We start from the raw sequence: 21,742 nt of genomic DNA on the forward strand, positions 1-21,742 counted from the left end.
GTTTGTTTTCTGTAGAAACGTAAGTTGTCCAAAATATGTAGCTTAAGACATTACTAACTCCATTTTATAGCTAAAACCCAAAGGCCCAGTGGGATAGAGCCTGCTCAACACAGGGTGGGACCAGCAGTGGGAAAGCTGGGGCCCAGCACCTGGGCTGGTCCTCGGTCCCCATGTATACCTAAGCTTCCTCTGAGAAAAGTCCTTGGCAAAGCTGAGAGGGAACCAAGGTGGTACCAGGACTGGGCACTGTGTGTGGTGGGGGGAGCTGCTATGTTCTTTTCTCTTCTCAGCCTGTTTCTTGTTCCTAGGCAAAGGGCACAATAGGCATCGGATCCCAATCTGGGTGTGGCATCAAGTCCTTGGCCCTGAGAATGATGTCACAGGCTGACTGATGTGGAGAGTCCCAGCCATGTGATACAGCTGTGCAGAGAACTTAGGTGTATGAACCCCATATAACAGCTGGCATGCAGGTGATATCTTGGAACCTGGGCCCTGAGACAGTCCCTTCCAAAACACTTGTGCCCTCTCACCCATATGACTTGGACTTTAGGACAGTGTTCTTGACTTACAGACCCAGTCCCATGGAGGAAGCAGCAGTGGGGGGGTGCCATAATTACTCTTCCTGTTGCTATGTGGGAGCCATGGTGGAGGGACTGTGAAGCAACTGGTCACGAGCCCTGAGATGCCAGTCCTCAGCTCAGCGTGGCTCCCCTCCTTCATTTTGTATAGTCTGGCATTCTTTGCCCAAAGACCCCTCTCTGAGGTGATTCAAGACTCGGTCAGATTGACAGTGTGGAAGATGTCCTGAATGTTTGGGCTGAGAACGGCTCTCAGGAGTGGACTGCCAGCCTGCCTCTGTTTGACTAACAGCAGGTTGGGTGGATAAGAGCCCCACGGCTCTACTCTGATCCTGTATGGGCAGACAGAGGAGGTACAGCTATCAGCCTTCCTGGCCATGAGCTCTGTATGAGCACAGGCAAGAAGACTGAATCAGACAGAGACTTGAGTGCCAAGACCCCTTGATCCTCTGTGGCCGAGGCTGGCTATAAGGTTGTCTGTTTTTTTCCCCAGAAGCTGAGACATGGGGTTTTCATTTTGCCTCACCCCCTATGCCAATCACCAGCAGATGCATATGAAGTATGCCCCAGTGTTGGAGAAGTCAATATGCCGATTTATGACATGCCAGGAGACAGTGCAGCCTCCCTGCAGGGGATGGTGCATCCATGAGTGCTGGGCACACACATAGGCACGATGTCCCAGTCTCTTAGCTCAGAGCCAAGTTCTGTGCCCACGGACAACTCAGATATCTATGCATATCTCACAGTCCATCACTAGCAGCCACTCTTGAGCAAACTTAGGTAACACAGGTCTCCTCAGGGAGGGTACGAATGGGCAAGCACCTCTGGACCTGTCTCACGCTGGTGGCACCTGGTACTCAGCCCTCAGGTCCAGGAGGTGGAGCTCTAGCTAAGGTGTCCTACGTGACTCATCCCCCATCGGTTCTGACCTTTGGGCCCAGCGCAGGCTGGACCAGGACCGATTAGGCAAAGCAAGATGAGGACCAATGGGTCGATGGTACAGAGAGACCAACTCTTTAGAGGCAAAGCATAGCTAATATTCAACGAGGAGAACCTACGGCGAGCCAGATTATCTCACAGAATCTTCACAGCCGAGATTCATCTAAGACCACCACAGCACACACTGTGTGGAATCCAGATGCAAACTCAGGGAGTCTACTCCAGAGCCCGAGCTCAGAAAACACAAAAGACCAACAAGATGACTCAGTGTACAAAGTCACCCAGCCTGATGACATCGGTTTAATGCCTTGGAAACCAAACGGTAGGAGGAGAGAACAGACCTCTCCCAGTTCTCATCTGACCTCTATACTCACCCCCACCAAAAACTAGTAAATGAATAAAATTATTATTATTACTATTATTTCATTGTCATTATTTCTGGGTTTTTGAGACAGGGTTTCTCTGTGTAGCCCAAGCTTCCTGAAACTCACTTTGTAGACTAAGCTATCCTCGAACTCACAGAGACCCACTGGCCTCCACCTGAGTGCTGGGATTAAAGGCGTGCACTACCACACTTGCCATAAGTTATTTTTTTAAAACTCACTAAACATGGCTGCTCTAGGAAGGAGTGAGCTCCTGGCCACTCCAGGAGGCTTGAGAGGTGTGGGGAACACTGCAGTGACGTAGGGCCCAGCAGAGGAGGGCAGGTATCTAGCTGTCTTCGGTCTCATGAGACAAGTCAATCTGGGCACATTTTTTAAGAAAATGGATGGCCACACAGCAAATCAGACTGGCACAATCATGGTCTATTCTAATGGCTCTCATTTCATAAATGCTATCTTGTGGACAGCAGTTAATGGGACAATATGATGGGTGTCATCATCTGGTCCCTGGTATGGTCCACTGAGGCTCCACTCAGACCACAGCCTGGCACCTTTCCTGTGGAGATCTTCTGCAACTATATGTGTGGACACATTTAGAGTCTCAGTAGGAGATCAAAACACTCACTTTCCACAGCAGTGTAGTCTGTCACCTTCGGGGGGAGAGAGAGTGAGAGAGAGAGAGAGAGAGAGAGAGAGAGAGAGGTCATTCTGCATGGTTCCTGCATATAGCTGGGGACAGTGGGGCAATAATCAAACCTTAGCCATCCCCACTCTCTCACTGCTGCCTCAGGCCCACTTGGTGACCCGCTGAGGGAAAGAGTGGCCCTCCCTCTGCCACTGTCAAGAGAGGATTGGGTTCTCCCCTACCTTCCTATCTCTGAGGCACACAGAAAATCATTATCATTAATTTCAGCCCTTACTCTGGGCTAAGCTCCCTGAACCCATTTCCCAAGGACCACATAATTTAATGTAACAAACTACACGTTGTTCAAAGGAGAAACTTGAGGCTTCAGATAACTAGACTGAGGTGACCCGGCTTGACCACCATGAAACACAAAGCACATTTATGATTAACTCCTTTGATCCTGGGTTCTGCTCAGGGACTCCGCTAGACTCTCTCAGGCTGGTTCCTCCTGAAGCTTCTGGCCATCCTTCCCAGCTTCTTGTACAGGGCGGAGCCAACTCAACAAGACAGCTCCCCGAGGCTGCCTGTGTGCTGTCAGCTTCCACGTTGTCTTGGGGTCATTAAAGTCCAAGAGGCCTCCTGGGAGTGTGTCACCTTCCAACGTGGAGTCACACTGGGGAGGAGGCGGGGAGAGAAGGCTGGAGGGGCTTTAAATGAGTGGCTGGCCTTGCCTGCCGTCAATCCTCACAGCGACACAGGTGAACCATTTCCTCTGACGCTAGGAAACATCCAGTGTAGCTGAGACTGTCCCAACCCAGTGAGGAGCCCAGGATGTTCCTGAAGGCTGTGGTGCTGACCGTGGCCCTGGTGGCCATCACCGGTGAGTAGACCCTGCTCTCCAGCAGTTGTAGTTCATGAGAGGCAGCCAGAAAAGCCAGCTCTAGAACTCGTGGACAGCTCAGGGTGGCCTTGCGTTTGCCCAGCGGCTCACAAGGACTTTGTTCTCCCTGGCACCTGCGCTCCCTGAGTTATCCCAGGGATGGGGAAATGGGTTGCACTATCCCAACTCCAACATCATCCAGTTCAGAGCTGAGGCGGAGGGACCAGGAGAGAGATGCATCTTCATAAATCACTTGCCTTCTGCTCTCTGCCCAGGCACCCGGGCTGAGGTCACTTCCGACCAGGTGGCCAATGTGATGTGGGACTACTTCACCCAGCTAAGCAACAATGCCAAGGAGGCTGTGGAACAACTGCAGAAGACAGATGTCACTCAACAGCTCAAGTAAGTGGGATCAGACTGCGAGGCTGGGCCTTCTTGAAGCCCATAGCTGACCTCAGAGATGGGACACTGGCAAGATGGGACATCAGAGTCTTGCCTCTCCAGACCTAGATCCTGCCTGTAAACAGGGAAGCTGGACCCAGGGACCCATCCCTGTAGTACCTTCCTATCTGCATGTGCTAGCGTTTGGTAAATGGTCAAATCCCATCACCAACTCTTGGTAGAAAGAGGAGAGAGACATGTCCCATAAGGACATGAGGTGCCTGTGCAATCAGGGGAAGGGAGGCTGGGATGTTTGGGGACCCTCTGAGCACATGCAAAGACATCAGACCCCGTGCCACTGGAAGACATGTGTTGCACAATGTGATCCTGTGCTGGGAGGGATGTCAAAGTCCAGTCCCATTCTTTATCCACAGCAAAGGAAAACAAAGTTCTCAAGTCACATGGTGGGCAGATAAGGATACAGAGGCTCAGCAGAAGCCTTGCAGATAAAACTCCAAAGTCGAACTAATCCTAAGAGATTTCCTGAAAAGCATGGTCCATCCTGGGGGGGGGGGAGGCTACAGGGACAAGATGGAGGTCTCTGTTCCTGAGGACTCACTCCTGACCTAGGCAGGTGTATAGAGCTGAGTGTTCTACAAGTGTATCTAATGGTGCTTCCTTCTCTCTGTTCTTTCCTTGAAGTACCCTCTTCCAGGACAAACTTGGGAACATTAACACCTATGCCGATGACCTGCAGAACAAGCTGGTGCCCTTCGCCGTACAACTGAGTGGACATCTAACCAAGGAAACAGAGAGGGTGAGGGAAGAGATCCAGAAGGAGCTCGAGGACCTACGGGCCAACATGATGCCCCATGCCAACAAAGTAAGCCAGATGTTCGGGGACAACGTGCAGAAGTTGCAGGAACACCTGAGGCCCTATGCCACGGACCTGCAAGCTCAGATCAACGCACAGACCCAGGAAATGAAACGCCAGATGACCCCCTACATCCAGCGCATGCAGACCACAATACAGGACAATGTGGAAAACCTGCAGTCCTCCATGGTGCCCTTTGCCAGCGAGCTAAAGGAAAAGTTTAACCAGAATATGGAAGGGCTCAAGGGGCAACTAACCCCCCGTGCCAACGAGCTGAAGGCCACGATCGACCAGAACCTGGAGGATCTGCGCAGCAGACTGGCCCCTCTCGCGGAGGGTGTGCAGGAAAAACTCAACCATCAGATGGAAGGCTTGGCCTTCCAGATGAAGAAGAACGCCGAGGAGCTCCAGACCAAGGTCTCCACAAATATCGACCAGCTGCAGAAGAATCTGGCCCCGCTGGTGGAAGATGTGCAAAGCAAGCTGAAAGGCAACACGGAAGGACTGCAGAAGTCTCTGGAAGACCTGAACAAGCAGCTGGACCAGCAGGTGGAGGTGTTCCGGCGCGCTGTGGAGCCCCTGGGGGAAAAGTTCAACATGGCTCTGGTGCAGCAGATGGAGAAGTTCAGGCAGCAGCTGGGCTCCGATTCGGGGGACGTGGAAAGCCACTTGAGCTTCCTGGAGAAGAACCTGAGGGAAAAGGTCAGCTCCTTTATGAGCACCCTGCAGAAAAAGGGGAGCCCAGACCAGCCCCTAGCCCTCCCCCTCCCGGAGCAGGTTCAGGAACAGGTCCAGGAGCAGGTGCAGCCCAAACCTCTGGAGAGCTGAGCTGTCCCTGGTGTCCTCAGCCCATCACAGCAGCAGACACCTGCCCTGCCCCACCACCTGTCTGTCACTCTGTCCCCAAGCACTTCTCGTACCAGCTTGAGGACACATGTCCTGTGGGTGACGATACCTCCTCTCGTTACTCAATAAAGCATCTGAGAAATTAACCCTGTCGGGTCGCCGTATGATTCCTTGGGGCGCTGGCCTGAGGTGGGGAGGAAATTGATGCTTGGCAAAGCCAGGCAATATCAGATGTGGACTGGGGGACATGGGGGTGGGGCAGGCAACGAGCCTGCGGGTGGATCAGGGGGTTGGCGTGCTAGAGAGGCGAACACAGAAAAGATGCCCCTCTACCAGAAAACAAAACACACATCCCACTTACGGCTGTTTAGCCAGCAAACAGTTATCAAGCGCCCTTGAGGTTCCAGTGGAGCACCAGTCAAATCAGTCTTCGTGTCATTGTGTGCCTGGAGACTGGGTTACATGCTGACAGGGACACCTGGAGGGCAGCAAGACATAGTCCCTGACTTTGAAGAGTTTACTGTATGGCAAGTCCCTTCTTGTACGTGCTGTGCCTTTGAACTTATTTATACAAAAGTAAGTCACTCTATTCCACTGTAAACTATTCGGGTTTGCTTGGGAAATTTCTCCACCTATGGATAAACCTGTTGACTCCAGAGCTGTACAATAGGTACCACAGGATATGAACATTTCTGGGAGGCAAAGGTGGAGCAGGTGCCGGAGCTTGCAGAGAACCCTGGCACGCTCTGCCCAGGAGCCTCCTGATGGACGGCCGGCCTGTCTATGACTGAGCTGGTGGTTGCTGGGCTAAGAGATGAATCCATCAGAGCACCCAAGTGGTTTCCTGGGCATAGCCAGCCACAGGCAAGCTGCAGTCTCTGGAATGAATTCTCCCCTGCCCTTGGAGACTTAGAGCCTCCCCAAGGGCGTAGAGCTAGTTCAGGACTTCCACTCAAAGGATTTCACTGGCTGTAGCCTCTGACTCAGGTCTGCAGGTCACACCCCTCTGCCTAGAATGGGGAAAGTCCCTCTGGGATGTTCTAGAATGGACTGGAACATGCTGTGGGTGGTCCCAGCTGCTTGGCCTTCTCCTTCCCTTCCAAGGCTTCCCTTTTGTATCATAAGCCCAGGCCTGGGTTTGAATCCTAGTTTCCAGATACCTACGGGGTGATTTAGGGGAGGTAACAAAACCTGTTTGGAAAGGAAAGTGAGGAACCTAGGGGCCAGAATTATTCAGAAAGTCTGATGGTGCCAGGCACTTAATACAACCTTAAGGGTGATGTAAACACTAAGTGTGTGTGTGTGTGTGTGTGTGTGTGTGTGTGTGTGTGTGCACGTGTGCGCGTGCGCGCAGCCCTAGTGTAGCAGAAACCTAGGAAATGTCCTCTTCTGCTCACATCCCCAGATTCAGGCCACAAAAACCAGGTAAAGGCACAGTCTTTATGTCTCCCCAGCACCTGCTGACCTCAGCTACTCGGGCCAAACTGTCACAGCCACTTCTACTTACCACCCCAGGAAGACACGGGTGACCAGGTGACCACATTTGGCCAGAATACCTGGCAGCAGAAGGCTGGCTGACTGGCTTTAGGAAACGCTTGCTTAGAACTCCAAGGCATTACAAGGAGATAGAACAAAGGCTGGTTGGTGTTCGGAGCCTGTCTGGAATCTTCTGGTAGATCAGTTAAGTGAGCTCTGCCTCTCAAAGCCTCTGAGTCTCCCAGACCCTTGTTCATAGTACACATCCTTAGTGGGACCTGTGTTAGTTGAAATGTTACAACTTGAAACAATGTAAGTAAAGCAGGGAGGGGAGTTAGGTTAGGCTACATGAATAGGTCTTTTTCTGTTTGTTTTCGAAAGTTTGCAACAAAACAATCTGTGTTTATTTAAAAAAAAATAAGAGACGATATTAGGTCTTTGGGAGACGATCGTCGTTAAGAACAGGATTGGAGTTCTCACTTCTGGTAGGATCACTCAAGGATCCCCATGGGAAGGTATCCTTGCTTCAACTGTCAGACGTAGCTAGACAGCGCCATCTATGAGCCAGGAGGTGGCCTTCGCCGGATAGCTGATTGCTGGAACCTGGGTCTGGAAGTTCCCAACCTCTAGGGCTATGGGAGGAGATAAATGTGTGAGTGGGTGGAGGGTGGGGAGAGCGAGCAAGCTGGGTCTATTTGCTTATTATTATTGTGAAATTTGTGTTTTCACGAGCCTCCTTGTCTACGGTATCTTGTTAGAGCAGTCTGAGTGGGTTTCTGACAACAGCTGCCCAGTTCCTGAAAGTTTCTTGGCTGGGAAGTCCCCCTTTGAGGAAGTTTCTGTTTTCAGGTTTGCTTTGCTTTGTTTTGTGTTTTGTTTGCTTTTTGGAAAAGGGTCTTGTGTATCCCAGACTGGTTTCAAATTTCATACGTAACCAAAGATCACCTTGAACTTCTCATCCTCCAGGCTCCATGTTCCAAAAAATAAGAGTTGTAGGTGTGCAGCACCACCCCTGGCTCTCTGGTGAGTTTTATTTATTTATTTATTTATTTATTTGGTTCTTTTTTTCGGAGCTGGGGACCGAACCCAGGGCCTTGCGCTTCCTAGGCAAGCGCTCTACCACTGAGCTAAATCCCCAACCCCAAGTTTTTTTTTTTTTAATTTTTTATTTACACGTTTATTTGTTTGTGCATTGATTGAGTGATTGCTTCATTCATTCATTCGTTGTGTGTGTGCATGGACACATACACATGTGAGTCTATGCATATGGGTATGTATGTATGTATGTATGTATGTATGTATGTATGTATGTACGTATGTATGCACTCGGCCATGGTATGTGTGTAGAGGTCTGAGGACAACTTTCAGGTGTGGGTTCTCTCCCTTAACCATGAGGGATCTGGAGATTGGACTCAGGTAATCCAAGCTGACGGCGAGCACCTTTACTTGCTGAGCCTCTGTCTACCTTCGGAGGAGGATCACCTGCGACTCCTAGTACAGATGCCAAACAGCAGCCTCTGACAGCCTAGTGTTGTGGTGCAGGCCTGTAATCCTAGTATCAGGAGGCTGAGGCAGGAGAAGTATGACCTTGGGGCCATACTGGACTTCACAGAGACAATCTGTATGGAGGGTAGGAAGGAATAAAGGGAGGGAGGGAGGGAGGGAGAGAAGAGAGGAAGAAAGGAGGAAAGGGAAGAAAGGGAGGAAGGAAAGGGAAGGAAGGATGGACAGGGGGAAGGGACAAAGAGGCGGCATAGCTCTCCACCCGTTTGGTTTATGGTGACAGCAACTAGATTTCTCCTGCTTTCCCTGATGTCTGTTTTCTAAACTATATACTCCAAGGTTTAAAAAACCTAGTTCAGTCAACTCAACTTTGGCTCCAATCTTCCAGCACAGGGGTCCATGGCTAGCAATTGAGTGCCTCGCCGCACACGCCCACCCATTCCTTCTAGGGAGCCTCATGTGCTTGGCCTTTGGAAGCCATAGTCTCTTCCCTGCCTGCACAAGTCATGCTGGCCTGTCTGCAGGAGGCTTAGTCCTCAGTAGATTGGTTGCTCTTAGGAAAAGACCCATTCTCTTTGCGCTAAGACAGTGAGTGAACTTGGCTTCCCATAGCCCGGTTAGGCCCAGGTCATCTCTCGCATCTAAGACACTGGACAAATGGAAAGTGACATCCGTCTGGGCTTAGGTAACCAGTCCCATCTGTCCTGTTGAGGGGCCCTCTGACAGCTGCTCTTAAATTTTCCACGAGGTCCTGAGTTCAAGAGGAAATGGGAGGAGTCCTGATATGGGTCTAGGAACCTCTTTTTATTGAGTGTGTGGGGGGGGGCGTCTCTAGAGCAGGTTAGCCCTGAACTTACCATGTAGCTAAGGATAACTCTGGCATGCTGGTCCCCCTGCCCATCCCCTACTTTCCACATTCTGAGATTATTTGAGCCCTCATGCCTGGTTTATCCAGTGCTGGAGACTGTCTTGCATACGCTAGGCAATCAGTCAACTGACTGAGCCAGGATAGCCTTGAACTCCTGACCCTAGGTTCAGCCCTAAATCCTGGGATTACAAATGTACATCACCATTCTCAAATATTTAGGAAAATATATCCCAAAGATTGTAAGTTAAAGATATGTTGACAATGACACGGTACGTAAGTCTATTGCTCCAGCTTGGATTTGAGCTGTCCCTCAAAGGCCCACGTGGTAAGACGTGACTGCTAGCCCCTGGTGCTGCTGGGAGGTGGTGGAATCTTTAGGGGCTGGGACCCTGGTGGGAGAAAAGTCACTGGAGGCGTCACAGCCCTGGAAAGGGATATAGGGACCTGGCCCCTTCGGCTGTCCCTCTTTGCTTCCCAGTCAGCACAAGGCAAACAACTTCTTCAAACACAAGCTCTCCCCATGATACCCTGCCTCAATAGGTCCAAAAGTAACAGGCTAACCGGCCTTGGAACCTCTGAGACCCTTAAAGAAGATAAACCATTTTTCCCTCTTTAGGTTGATTTGTCCCAGGCATTTGTAGTGGTGACAGAAAACTGAGGAACACAAAACTGTACTTGAGCGTGACAGCCTGAGGCAGTGAGGAGACTCTTAAGATGGCCGAACCCTGGCATGCACCAGCCAGAGAGCACTGCTAACCATGCTGGGTGCTGAACAGGAGGGAGACCCTGAAAAATGGCAGGAGGGAGATTTGAAATCCAGGTGGCTTCAACAGACCTTTGGCGAGTACAGAGGGAGGGAGTATTGAAGAAGGGAAAATGAAGTCCAAAGAGAGGCTAATCACCCTCTGAGATCACCGGTGAGAAATGCCCAGGCCTGTGGGGATTCCTTAAGGTGATAAAGTTAGTGCTCATTGCTCACTGATGCAAGGTGCTTCTGAAAACAATTATCCGTGTTAGGTGAATTGTAGAATCCTTTTAACAGTCTGATATCAACGGGGAAGGGGGGAGGCAATGCAGTCGGGTCCAGAGGGGTGGACCTGGAATTTGAACATGCGACTTTTCTGTTAGCTGCCAAGCTGTGAGGGTGAAATCTTCACAGATGAGTAAGGGCACTCCTGTACAAGGGGCAGGCTTGGGTCCTATCTCACCATGTTCCAAGCCCAGCATCAGGTTGGTACAGGAGAAAGGAAGCCAGAAGCTAAAGGAGCCACTCCCAGGAGTCCTGTGAGGAGGAAGGGGTTTCCATTTTAATTTTATACATTTCTAAAACATCAGATTTCTTCCTGTTTATTTATTTATTTATTTACATTCCAAATGCTGTTTCCCCCTCCCAGTACCCCCTTGAAGAGTTCTACCCCCTCCCCTTTGCCTCTGAGAAGGTAGACCTCTCCCAAGTATCCTCCAACCTCGGTGCATCAAGTCTTTGCAAGATTAGATGCATCCTGTCCCATTGAGGCCAGACAAGGCAGTCCACAGCTATGAGTGTGTGTGTGTGTGTGTGTGTGTGTGTGTGTGTGTGTGTATGTGTGTGCGCGCACACACACACACACACTCTCAGACCAACCCAGGCTCGCTCTTTGGTTGGTGGCTCAGCCTCTGGGAGCTCCTGGGGTCCAGGTTCATAGACACTGTTGATTTTTCTGTGGGTTTTCCCTGTTTTTTGTTTGTTTGTTTGTTTGTTTGTTTTTGAGACAGTGTTTCTTTATGAATCCCTGGCTGTCCTGGAACTTGCTCTGTAGACCTCACTGGCCTCAACTCTGCTCCTGAGTGTTGGGATTAAAACTGTGAGCCACTACCACTCTGCAAACAATAGAATTTTTTAAAACAAGATTTGTTTTAATTTTCTGTGCATGAGTGTTTGCCTGTATGCGTATGTATCTTGTGCATGCTTGGCACCCACAGAGATTTGCAAAGGGCATCAGATACCTTTGAACTGGAGTTACAGACAGTTGTGGGGCACCATGTGGGTGCTGGGAACTGAGCACAGGTCCTCTGAAAGAGCAGCAAGCGCTTTTAACCCCTAGCCATCCTTCCAACGCCGGACACTGGAAGTGTTTTAAAGATTTATTTTTGTTTTACATGTATGTTTTGTCTGCATGTATGTGTGGACGCCACATGAATGCCTGGCGCCTTCAGAGGTAAGAAGAGGGTGCCAGATTTCCTTGAATGAAAGTTACAGATGCTTGTGAGTCACCAGGTGGGTACTGAGAACAAAGTCCAGGTCTTCAGCAGGTGCCGCTAACCCCTGAGAAATCCTTCCAGCCCAAGATTTGGGACATAAAAATGAACCTTCATACTTACTTTTTCTTCCTTCTTTCCTTCCTTCCTTCCTTTTATTCTTTCTATATTCTTTTTTTTTTTTTTTTTGAGATAGGATTTCTCTGTGTAGCCCTAGCTGCCCTAGAACTCTCTATATTGTAGACCAGTCTGGTCTCAAACTCAGAGATGTGCCTGCCTCTGCCTCCTAAGTGCTGGGATTAATGCATACACCATCACTGCCTAGCTGCATGTGGTCTTGGGAGAGGGGCTAGACAGTGGAGATGAGGATGGTTAAGGGTAGAAGGTTCCATTTACACTGCCACAGGAAATCACTCTCCTGCTGGGTGAAGACCTTTCAGCATAGCTATTTCATGGTCACCTATGATTCTGCCGTTAACTCCTCCCCCATTGCTTCATAAATAAACCCAATAAACATATTGTTTCCACGGTGAACTTTGGTTGGTCAGTGGACCTCAAGAGGAGGTATTTATGTTTTCCCCAGGGAAGGAATTGTAGTAACACGCCCTAGACAGAAAACTCGTTCCCACTAAACCTTTGTGAACACTGCGATGAACTCTACTGCACTCCCAGTCATCCCAGTCCCTGCCCTGTGTATCTGACTGTGTATCTAGGAGGAGACACTGATGGGTCACATGGTAAGTCTATGCTTAACTTTTTAAAAAGGAATATTTGTTTACTTCTGTGTGTGTGTGTGTGTGTGTGTGTGTGTGTGTGTGTGTGTGCAGTTAAGCCACCTGCGTGCGTACATGGAGGCCAGAAGGGGGCCTGTTGTTCCTCCTCTGTCATTGGCCACATTTTCTGTTGAGGGAGGGTCACTTCCTGAACCTGGGCTCCCATTTTCTCCGCTGTGCGAAAGACAACAAGCCCAGAGGATTCTCCCGTGCTCACCCCACCGGGGCTGGAGTTGTTAGCCTGTGTGGACACCCAGCTTGTTACTAGGGTGCTAAGATTCGAACCCCAGTCTTCATGATTGAGCAGCCAGCATTCGTATTTGTAACCACTGACCACATGGCTAGTTTTTAATTAGTTAGTTAATTTTAATTATTTATGTTTAGTGTATAAATGTTTGTCTGCATGTACGTCTGTGCTGGTTGAGCCACCAAGCGGGTGCTGAGAATCTGAACGTGGGCGTGGGATGATGTCACAGGTGAGGCAGGTACAAGATAGGAGGAGGCCTGTCTTTGGATGAGAAGGAAGGATGGGCGGGAGAAAAGTTTGAAGAAAGAGGAGGAGACTGAAACGGAAAGGAGGTAGAGACAGGAGGGACAGGGAGAGAACCGTGGCAGGACAATATGGCGGGTGACATTAAGATTCCACGCTGTACCTTTACAGGTTGTTACAAATGTTTTTAAGGAATGGATGTGTATTGGGCTTTGTATGTTTAGGTGAGCAATTATATCTTATCAATTGGGCCAAAGGTTATTGTGTTGTGTGTTCTTTCATGTAGCGATTTAAGTGTAAGAAAGTGTGCAGCGGCTGGTCTGGGTCGCCACAGAGTTGGGATGTATGTTTCTGGCATGGAAATCTGCCTTGGGAACTGGATGGGTAGAGAGATTGCTGCCAGGCTCAGAGAGAGGCCTTCAGCAGTGTGGTATGGGATGGAGCAGAGCGGGTGAGAGGCTTTGCTGACTGAGAATTAAGATATCCAGCAGACGTCTTGGGGTATCACGGTGGTGAACCTAGTGAGGTAAAAGACAGCCATACTTTTTATATTTTTGATTTTTTTTTCTTCTTTTTTTTGGAGCTGAGGACCGAACCCAGGGCCTTGCGCTTGCTAGGCAAGCGCTCTACCACTGAGCTAAATCCCCAACCCCTATTTTTGATATTTTTACAACAACACATGGGTCCTCTCAAAGAGCAACCAGTGCTCTTACCCACTGAGCTGTCTCTCCTGTCTGTAGAAGGCTGACCTGTGTGATCAAGGAGCTGTTGTGGAAGACAGACTGTATGTGCCCAAAGTGCCCTGTTGACTTCTACCTATGGATTGTATCGGGCCACCTGGCGCTTGTCGGTGAGGCTGGCTCAGTTCGCTGTTGTTGTTTGTTTCTGCTGTGCAGTCTACTAGGGACTGAACCCAAGCTTGATCATCCTGGACTGGCTCTATGCCCGGAGCCTTTTATGGTAGTGTGCTGTACTGAACCCAGGACTGCTTGTCTGCCAGGCAAACACTCTATCAAGTGAGATACATTCCCAGCTCCATGACTCTGAAGAACCTCCAGACAGAGGCGGGAGGGTCCCTTGAATCCAAGGGCATCTTGTGGAACCTTGTCTTATAAATCGCAATGAGCCATGCGCAGTGGTGGCTCATGGCTTTAGTCCCAGCACTCGACAAGCAGAGGCAAGCAGATCCCTTTAATTTTAAAGCCAGCCTGGTCAACATAGCGGGTTTTAGGTCAGCCAGGGCTACATGGCGACACCTCGTCCAAATAAATAAAAAACAAATAAACACCCTGCCAGCTCTTTCTTTTATGCTGTTTGGTGAAGGCCTCTTCTGTGACTCTGGCCTGGCTTCTTTCTGGTTGTGATAATTATATAACTGGCTGAACCATCCCCTTCCCAGGATTCCAGGAACCCCGGAGCCAGTGTGAAGGTCGGGTCCTACAGCCTTGGCACCTCTTACTGCCTCTGTGATTGTGGGTTTTTAACCAGCTCATGATCTTCTGCTGTCCTGTCATCGTCTCTGGCCCTCAGGTTCTCCTCTCTCTTCCTCCTGCCCAGGTCTCCACCGACATCTCTCTCAGTATTCATTTCCTGGAGCCTGGGATCTCTGACGGTGCACAGGGGTCTCTCTAAAGACAAGCAGCACAAATAAACAACATGGATCTCGTCTGGCACATTGGCATGCTGTTTACTCATCGTGCTGGGTACATCTTGTGGTATCAGTCCACGTCATTGGCCCCACCTAGCGTTGCGCCATCAACAGGTGTCACTAGCATAAACATCAGGCTAAGGTCACTTCACAGACTCTGTGGACCATGGTCTCTGAGGGCGGACAGGTCACTTCACTAAGGCATGTTTGGAGGCCTGAGAACTTGGTGTCCTATTGGAAGCTAGATTTACCTCTGACTATGAGGAGTTTGAGGGAGGAGGGAGACTGAGGAGGATACTGGACAAGAGGGCAGCCTCACTCTCAGGGTGACTTGGTAGCTGTACGGTGACTTGGCTGGCTAGCCTCTGCTGGCCCTGGGCTTCTTTTCCTGTATTCACATCAGTTAGCATGTGTCTCCAACAGTCTTCTCCCCTCAATCATAAACATCATGGGACAATGAGAAGGTACCAGGCTTCGTCCTGAGCACCGGCTTCTCCCACTGAGAAGTGTAGATGCTTCAGCTGTTGCTTTGGGTAGGAGCTGAGTTCTTGATTAGCCTCTGAGCACAAGGCATTGAGCTGAACTGGACATCAGAGGCCATAGGCCTGAAATTGACCCAGGAGAAGACCTTGAACAGGAACTGACATCTCCTTGAACTCTGGTTTCCCTGTAGAGAGAAACCTCTGCCTTGGAGTGTTGGCTTGAGTACTGAGAGATACACCATGAGTGCTCTGTGAAGGAGACTGTCCGTCGGTTTTCTCCAGTGCTCTTGGTGCCAGACTCGGGAAGACTGGAAGACCTGGGCCACCATTCCCGCTGCTTCTTGTCACTCTAGTTAAACGTCTTTTCTGGTACACTGACTGGGGGTTGTATCTTATGACTCTCCAAGACACGGTAACATGTGTCCTTCCACTTTCAGCCATGTAGGCCTCTGTGACAGTGCTTGCTTTCTTAGGCTGTGGGCGTGTCTGACACTTCTCACCCAAATCCACAGTGTATTACATCACTCCTGGGTGCAAGGGACCCCTCCCATACCCTAAGGTCTCCCCTTCCTGTTTCCACTGCCCCCTTACAACAAATTCCTTTGTGGGCTGGGCCTTCCCCTCCTGGCTTCCTCCAGGGCCTCCGTTTCTGCTACTCTTGTGTATACCAGAAAGGCAGGGCCTCCGTTCGAGGCATGTGTCTTAGGTCCGGTTCCCTCTGCCCATGCTGTCCCATATGTGACTTTCATATCTACTGGGAACTCCACATCCTGCTCCTCAAAAGACTCTTCTTCCTGGGGCTTCCTTCAGTGATCTTTTAGTCCAGGGGGAAAACCCACTTACACCTATTCTATTCCTTCCTGAACTCCATATTTATCCCTGCTCTTCTCTCTCACTGGCCTGCAGGGGGCGGAGCCTCTTTTCCACCTGGGGATGTGGGCACAGCGAGTGACTTGCACCCAGAGGGTTTACAACCAACTCCAGTTCCAGGGCTCCGATACTCTCTCTGGTTGCAGATACATGCACAGTGCACTCACGTACATATAGACGAAACACCCATACATATCAAATAAAAGTAAACACATCTTGCCAGGCACCGGTGTGTGCATCTTTAATCCTGCACTCGGGAGGCACAGGCAAGCGGATCTCTGTGAATTTGAGGCCTGCCTGGTTTACAAGTGAGCTCCAGGTCAGCCTGGGCCGCATGAAATCCTGTCTCAAAATACCAAAGTAATAAATTAATTAAAAAAATAAATCTTTGTTTCATTTTTTTCCTTTTATTGGCTATTTTTTAAATTTACATTTCAAATGTTATCCCCTTTCCTGGTTTCCCCTCCAGAAACCCACTATCCCACCCCTTTCCCTGCTTCTATGAGAGTGCTCCTCCACCCACCTGCCTCCCCACTCCCTCCCACCTCCCTGCCCTGGCATTCCCCTACACTGGGGCATCGAGCCTTGACAGGACCAAGGACCTCTCCTCCCATTGGTGCCCCACAAGGCCATCTGATAAGGAAAGCGAAGTGCCATAGGTTTCGTCCCGCATACCTATGAGACAACTCAAAGGACCAGAGGGCAGAGTGGTGGCTTCTTCCCCTGTCTTCACAGAAATCTCCCCGATGGATGACAGGTCCCTCCCCTACGGGCTCATGGTCAGACAGTCAGATTCAGCTAAACAGCACATGTTGCGCCCAGATTTGCCCTCGAATATGTAAACGTATCCTAATTGGCTGAAAAACGGCATATAAGTTTAATGTACTAAGCAATAAAGTTAGATCTGGAGCCCGTGCTTGTTTCCAGAGTTCAAATCCCAGGGAATCTTTGTGGGCTCCGCTTTCACTTTGCCCCTGTTTCCCAGTCTCTGTTCCCACACTTGGCTGTCCTGGAACTCGCTCTGTAGAGCAGGCTGGCCATGAATTTACAGAAATCCACCTGTCTCTGCCTCTCCAGTGCTGGGATTAAAGATATGCTCCCTGACCACAGGAGTTAAAAGGTTTTACCTTCATTTTACAAATGGGGGCAAAGACCTGAGGAGTTGCAACATTCTAACTTTTCAGTGCAGCTCTGTGTCCTCAAACTGTGTAATCTGGCAGTGATTCGTGGGTAATTTTTGCCAAATCACTCTGCATTTCCTATCGTTCATGGCGTTCCTTTGCTTCTTATATTCAGTAGCATTCTGTCCTTTGACCATATTTGTGTTCCCATGTTAGTCAACAGGGCCATATTTCCCAGGCTGGCCTTGAACTCACTGCATAGCTGAGGAAGACCTTGAAATTCTGACCCTTCTGCCTCCACTTCCCAAGTTTGAGGACTATAGATGTACACCAGCGTCTCCAGTTTCAGTGGTGCTGGGGATTAAAGACAAGGGCTTGTGCCTGCTAGTCAAACTCTCTACAGCTGAGCTACACCTCCAGCTTATTAATGAACATGTCTTTTTTGTTGTTTAATCTTTGTGTGCATGTGTGCACATATGTGCATGTTCAGGTATGTGAGTGAGGATGCACATGTACCGCACACAGGCAGAAGCCCCGGAACAATCGCAGTTGTTGGTCCTTGCCTTCCATCTTGTTTGAGACAGCCTGTCTGTTGCTGAGGACTAGCTGGCCCCTGAACTAACTTCCAGGGACTCTCCAGTCTCTGCCTTCCGCCTCAGCACTGCTCTGCTGGGACCACAGACATGGGCTACTGGTCCAGGTTTACATGAGTTTTGGGAATCTTCATGTTTACCCGCCTGAGTTATCTCCCCAACCCAATTTGCTTTTTCATTGCTCTGACGAAATGTCCAAGGAAATGGTCTAGGGGAGGGAGGATTGATCTGGGCTCCTGTTTCCAGGATTTCAGTGCCTGGTCAACGGGCACTATGTCTCTGGGACTCTGGTAAGAAGAGCAATATGGAAAGAAGGAGAGAGGAGTAAGAATGCTCACCTCAGAGGCACAAGAAGAAGAAAGACAGAGAGAGGAATTGGGGACCAGGTAGACCCTTCACGGGCACAACCCACAACTAAGTCCCACATCCCGAAAATTACAACCGGCTGAGAATTGATCCACTGACTCAATCAGAACCCTGGGACACAGTCACTTCCCAGAAGCCCCACCTCTGGAACTTCTGTACACTGACTGGAGACAAAACATAATTTGGGGAAAAGCATTTCATATTCTACCCCTGACCTCCCCACAAAGGCCCACATCTCTTTCTTTTCTTTTCTTTTCGGAGCTGGGGACCGAACCCAGAGCCTTGCGCTTGCTAGGCAAGCGCTCTACCACTGAGCTAAATCCCCAACCCCAAGGCCCACATCTCATAACACAAAATGTATTTAGAATCTTTCTTTATTTTTTCTTTTTTTGTTGTTTTTGCTGCTGCTTGTTTCTTTGTTTCAAGACAGGGTTTCTCTGTGTAACCCTTGCTGTCCTGGAACTTGCTCTGTAGACCAGGCTGGCATCGAACTCAGAAATTCACTTGTCCCTGCCTCTTGAGTGCTGGGATTAAAGGTGTGATCCACCACCACCCTGCAGAATATTTCCTAAAGCCCTCAAATTCTCACCAGTTCTATGGTACAAAAGCCCAAGTCCAGAGTGTCCCTGTCACTCTCAGTCAATACCTAGCAATGAGCACTATAAGAATAGAAATAAAGGCTGGAGAGATGGCTCAGTGGTTAAGAGCACTGACTGCTCTTCCAGAGGTCCTGAGTTCAATTCCCAGCAACCACATGGTGGCTCACAACCATCTGTAATGAGATCTGATGCCCTCTTCTGGTGTATCTGAAGACAGCTACAGTGTACTTATAAATAAATAAATCTTTTAAAAGAAAGAATAGAAATAAAAATAAAAAATGTAAGTTACAGACTTCCATGGATGAGACATAAATATCCCTGTTCCAAAGGGAATAAGAGACACATAAAAATGGAGGCTGGGGTCAAAGCAAGATCCAACCCCAGCAGGGGAAACAGCAGATCCTGTACCCTGTGTCTGCTACTGAGGGCATGTGGTGCTATGATGTGGGGCTTGGGATGTGGCTTTCCTTGGCAGACATTCCACTGCTGGCATCGCTGACTTCCTGGGGTCACAGCAGCATGGCACCCATTGCCCTCCCAGGGGGCTACAAGATTCAGATGCTGCCATACACTGTCTCCTGCCTGCACTCCCAGATCTCGAAATCTGTGTGGAAGCACTGGGACCCCATAACCCTCCCTTCTGTGTGTTGCAAAACTATTATCACATGGCTGACTCCAAGATCTGCCAAAGGCTCTAGCAGGAGCCAGGCCCACTTGGACCACACTGCAGTGGACTCCGGGTGCCTGGATGGCTATGGGGACAAGTCCCCTGGCAGCCCTGTCTGAGCAGGGGTCCCTGGGGAATCTCTGCTCAAAGAAAAGGTCTTCAACTGAGTTTATGGCTTTATATTCCAGAGGCAGCTGTGGGATTGTCCAGCCAATCCCTGAGATGCATGTGTGGCTTCTTCTGTATTTTTTTTTTCTTTTTTTCTTTTGAGACAGAGACTCATCTACTTCTGCCTCCCGTGTGCTGGAATTAAAAGTTTATGTCACCATTTTTGTTCATGTTTGCCTTTTTTTTTTTAAAAGATGGGATCTCACTATGTAGAGAACAGGCTGGCCTCAAATTCACAGACATTTACATGCATGCATGCCTCTCTGCCTCCTGTGTGCTGGGATTAAAGGCATGTGCCACCACACCTGGCTATGCCGGGCATCTAGACTATTGCCGCCATTAAAGAAAGCTTCAAGGAGCCCTTCACACTGGTACCTGAGGAAGAAAGCGGGCAATCTCCTTTAACACCAGGAAGCAGTGGGTCTTGTTCTAATTCTGACTCCCAAGTTCAAAATGGTGTAAGGTAAAGTTGATGGCTTAAATACTAAGCAACATTCTATATAACAAACAAACAACAAACAACAAACAACCACATTAAGCAAAGTAAAAGAAAACCTGGCTGGGGAGTTGCCTCAGTCAGGGAGGTGCTTGCTGGCTCCCATGAACTAAATTCCATCCTCAGGACCCACGCAGTGGAAGGAGAGAACTGACTCCAAGACTGTCCACTAACATCCACATCATGGGATGTACACACACACACGCGCACGCACACACACACACACACACACACACACACACACACACACACACACACGATAAATGGAGAAAAAAGAGAAGAGACTAAAAGATGATTTGCATCTTATATCACTGTGGTGGCTGGTTCTGGTTGTCAACTTGACTACAACTGGAATTAACTAAAACCCAAGCAGCTGGCATTTGTGAGAGACTTTTCTCAATTAAGTAATTTGAAACAGGAAGACCCACCTTCAACCTGAGTCACATCTTCTGATGGCCACATATATTAAGGACAAGGAAGGAGAAAGCTTTGCCCTTTGCCTGCTCGCCCTTGCTGGCCAGTCCATCCCTTCACTGGCACTAGAACCTACTTGTTCGTGATTCCAGCATCTACTGACAACCAGCCGAGACTTCAGCCTCGTGCACTGAACAACTACTGGATGCTTGGCCTTCCATTGGCAGACAGCCATCGTCAGGCCAGTTGGGCCTCAGTCTGTAGGAAATCATACACATCACATACATGGTGCATAAATATTATATTTTTTCATGGTATCAGTTCCTGTCCTCTAGGGAACTGATGCAATCACACATAAGAGTCAGATCATCACTATATAAAAAATGAACGTCGTGAACATAAAAGAAAAGATTTTCAGTAGAAAATAAAGCAAAGAGATGAGCAAACCAGTCACAGGAAGGTCAAATAACCAGTAAGACTAGAACATATGCCAGTTTTACCCATAGTGGGAGGAACGGCAGAAGTACATAAAAATAGATTTTCTCATGTGTCAGATTGTCAGGCATGCTTTTGTTATTTAGTGGTGTGTGTGTGTGTGTGTGTGTGTGAGAGAGAGAGAGAGAGAGGGGGGGGTATGGTACATGTGTGTATATGATGTGTGTGTGTGTGTGTGTGTGAGAGAGAGAGAGAGAGAGAGAGAGAGAGAGAGAGAGAGAGGGTATGGTACATGTGTGTATATGATGTGTGTGTGTGTGTGTGAGAGAGAGAGAGAGAGAGAGAGAGAGAGGGGTATGGTACATGTGTGTATATGATATGATGTGTGTGTGTGTGTGTGTGTGTGTGAGAGAGAGAGAGAGGGGTGGGTATGGTACATGTGTGTATATGATGTGTGTGTGTGTGTGTGAGAGAGAGAGAGAGAGGGAGATATGTGTATGTGTGGTATATGTATGTATATGATGTGTGTGTGTGAGAGAGATGTGTATGAGTGTGTGGTATGTGTATGTATAAGATGTGTGTGTGTGTGTGTGTATGATGTAGGGGGATATGGGTATGTATGGGATGTGTGTGAGTGATATGTATGTGTGTGTGGTATGTGTGTGTGTGTATGATGTGGGGGTATGGGTATGTATGGGATGTGTGTAGGTGATGTGTATGTGTGTATGGTATGTGTATGTATGTGATGTGTGTGTGCATGCATGTGCACATGCCAAGTGTGCATATGTGGAGGTCAGGGGACAGCCTGTAGGGGTTGGTTTTCTCTGTCCCCAGGGGGTTCCTGAGGATCAAATTTAGATAGTCAGGCTTGGCAGAAGCATTTTTACCAGCAGAGCCATCTTGCCAGCCCAGTTTTTAGGCTGTCTTTTACTGTGTCTGTGTGAGACAGTCTCACATGGCCCAGGCCTCACACTGGATTTGTAGCTGAGGATGACCCAAATTCCTGATCCCCCGCCTTCATCTCTCTAG

At 49.1% G+C, this 21,742-nt stretch overlaps 1 protein-coding gene across 1 annotated transcript; it reads left to right on the forward strand.

Moving 5' to 3' along the window:
* Window positions 1–3,155: 3,155 nt before the first annotated feature.
* Window positions 3,156–5,652, forward strand: Apoa4 (apolipoprotein A4). Its single transcript, XM_032909678.1, has 3 exons — window positions 3,156–3,405; window positions 3,681–3,807; window positions 4,489–5,652. Exons 1-3 carry the CDS (start codon window positions 3,357–3,359, stop codon window positions 5,486–5,488), a joined length of 1,176 nt encoding a protein of 391 aa, XP_032765569.1. The 5' UTR covers window positions 3,156–3,356; the 3' UTR covers window positions 5,489–5,652.
* The last annotated feature ends 16,090 nt before the right edge of the window (window positions 5,653–21,742 follow it).

This window comes from Rattus rattus, chromosome 8, assembly GCF_011064425.1.
Source record: "Rattus rattus isolate New Zealand chromosome 8, Rrattus_CSIRO_v1, whole genome shotgun sequence".
Classification (NCBI taxonomy): Eukaryota; Metazoa; Chordata; class Mammalia; order Rodentia; family Muridae; genus Rattus; species Rattus rattus.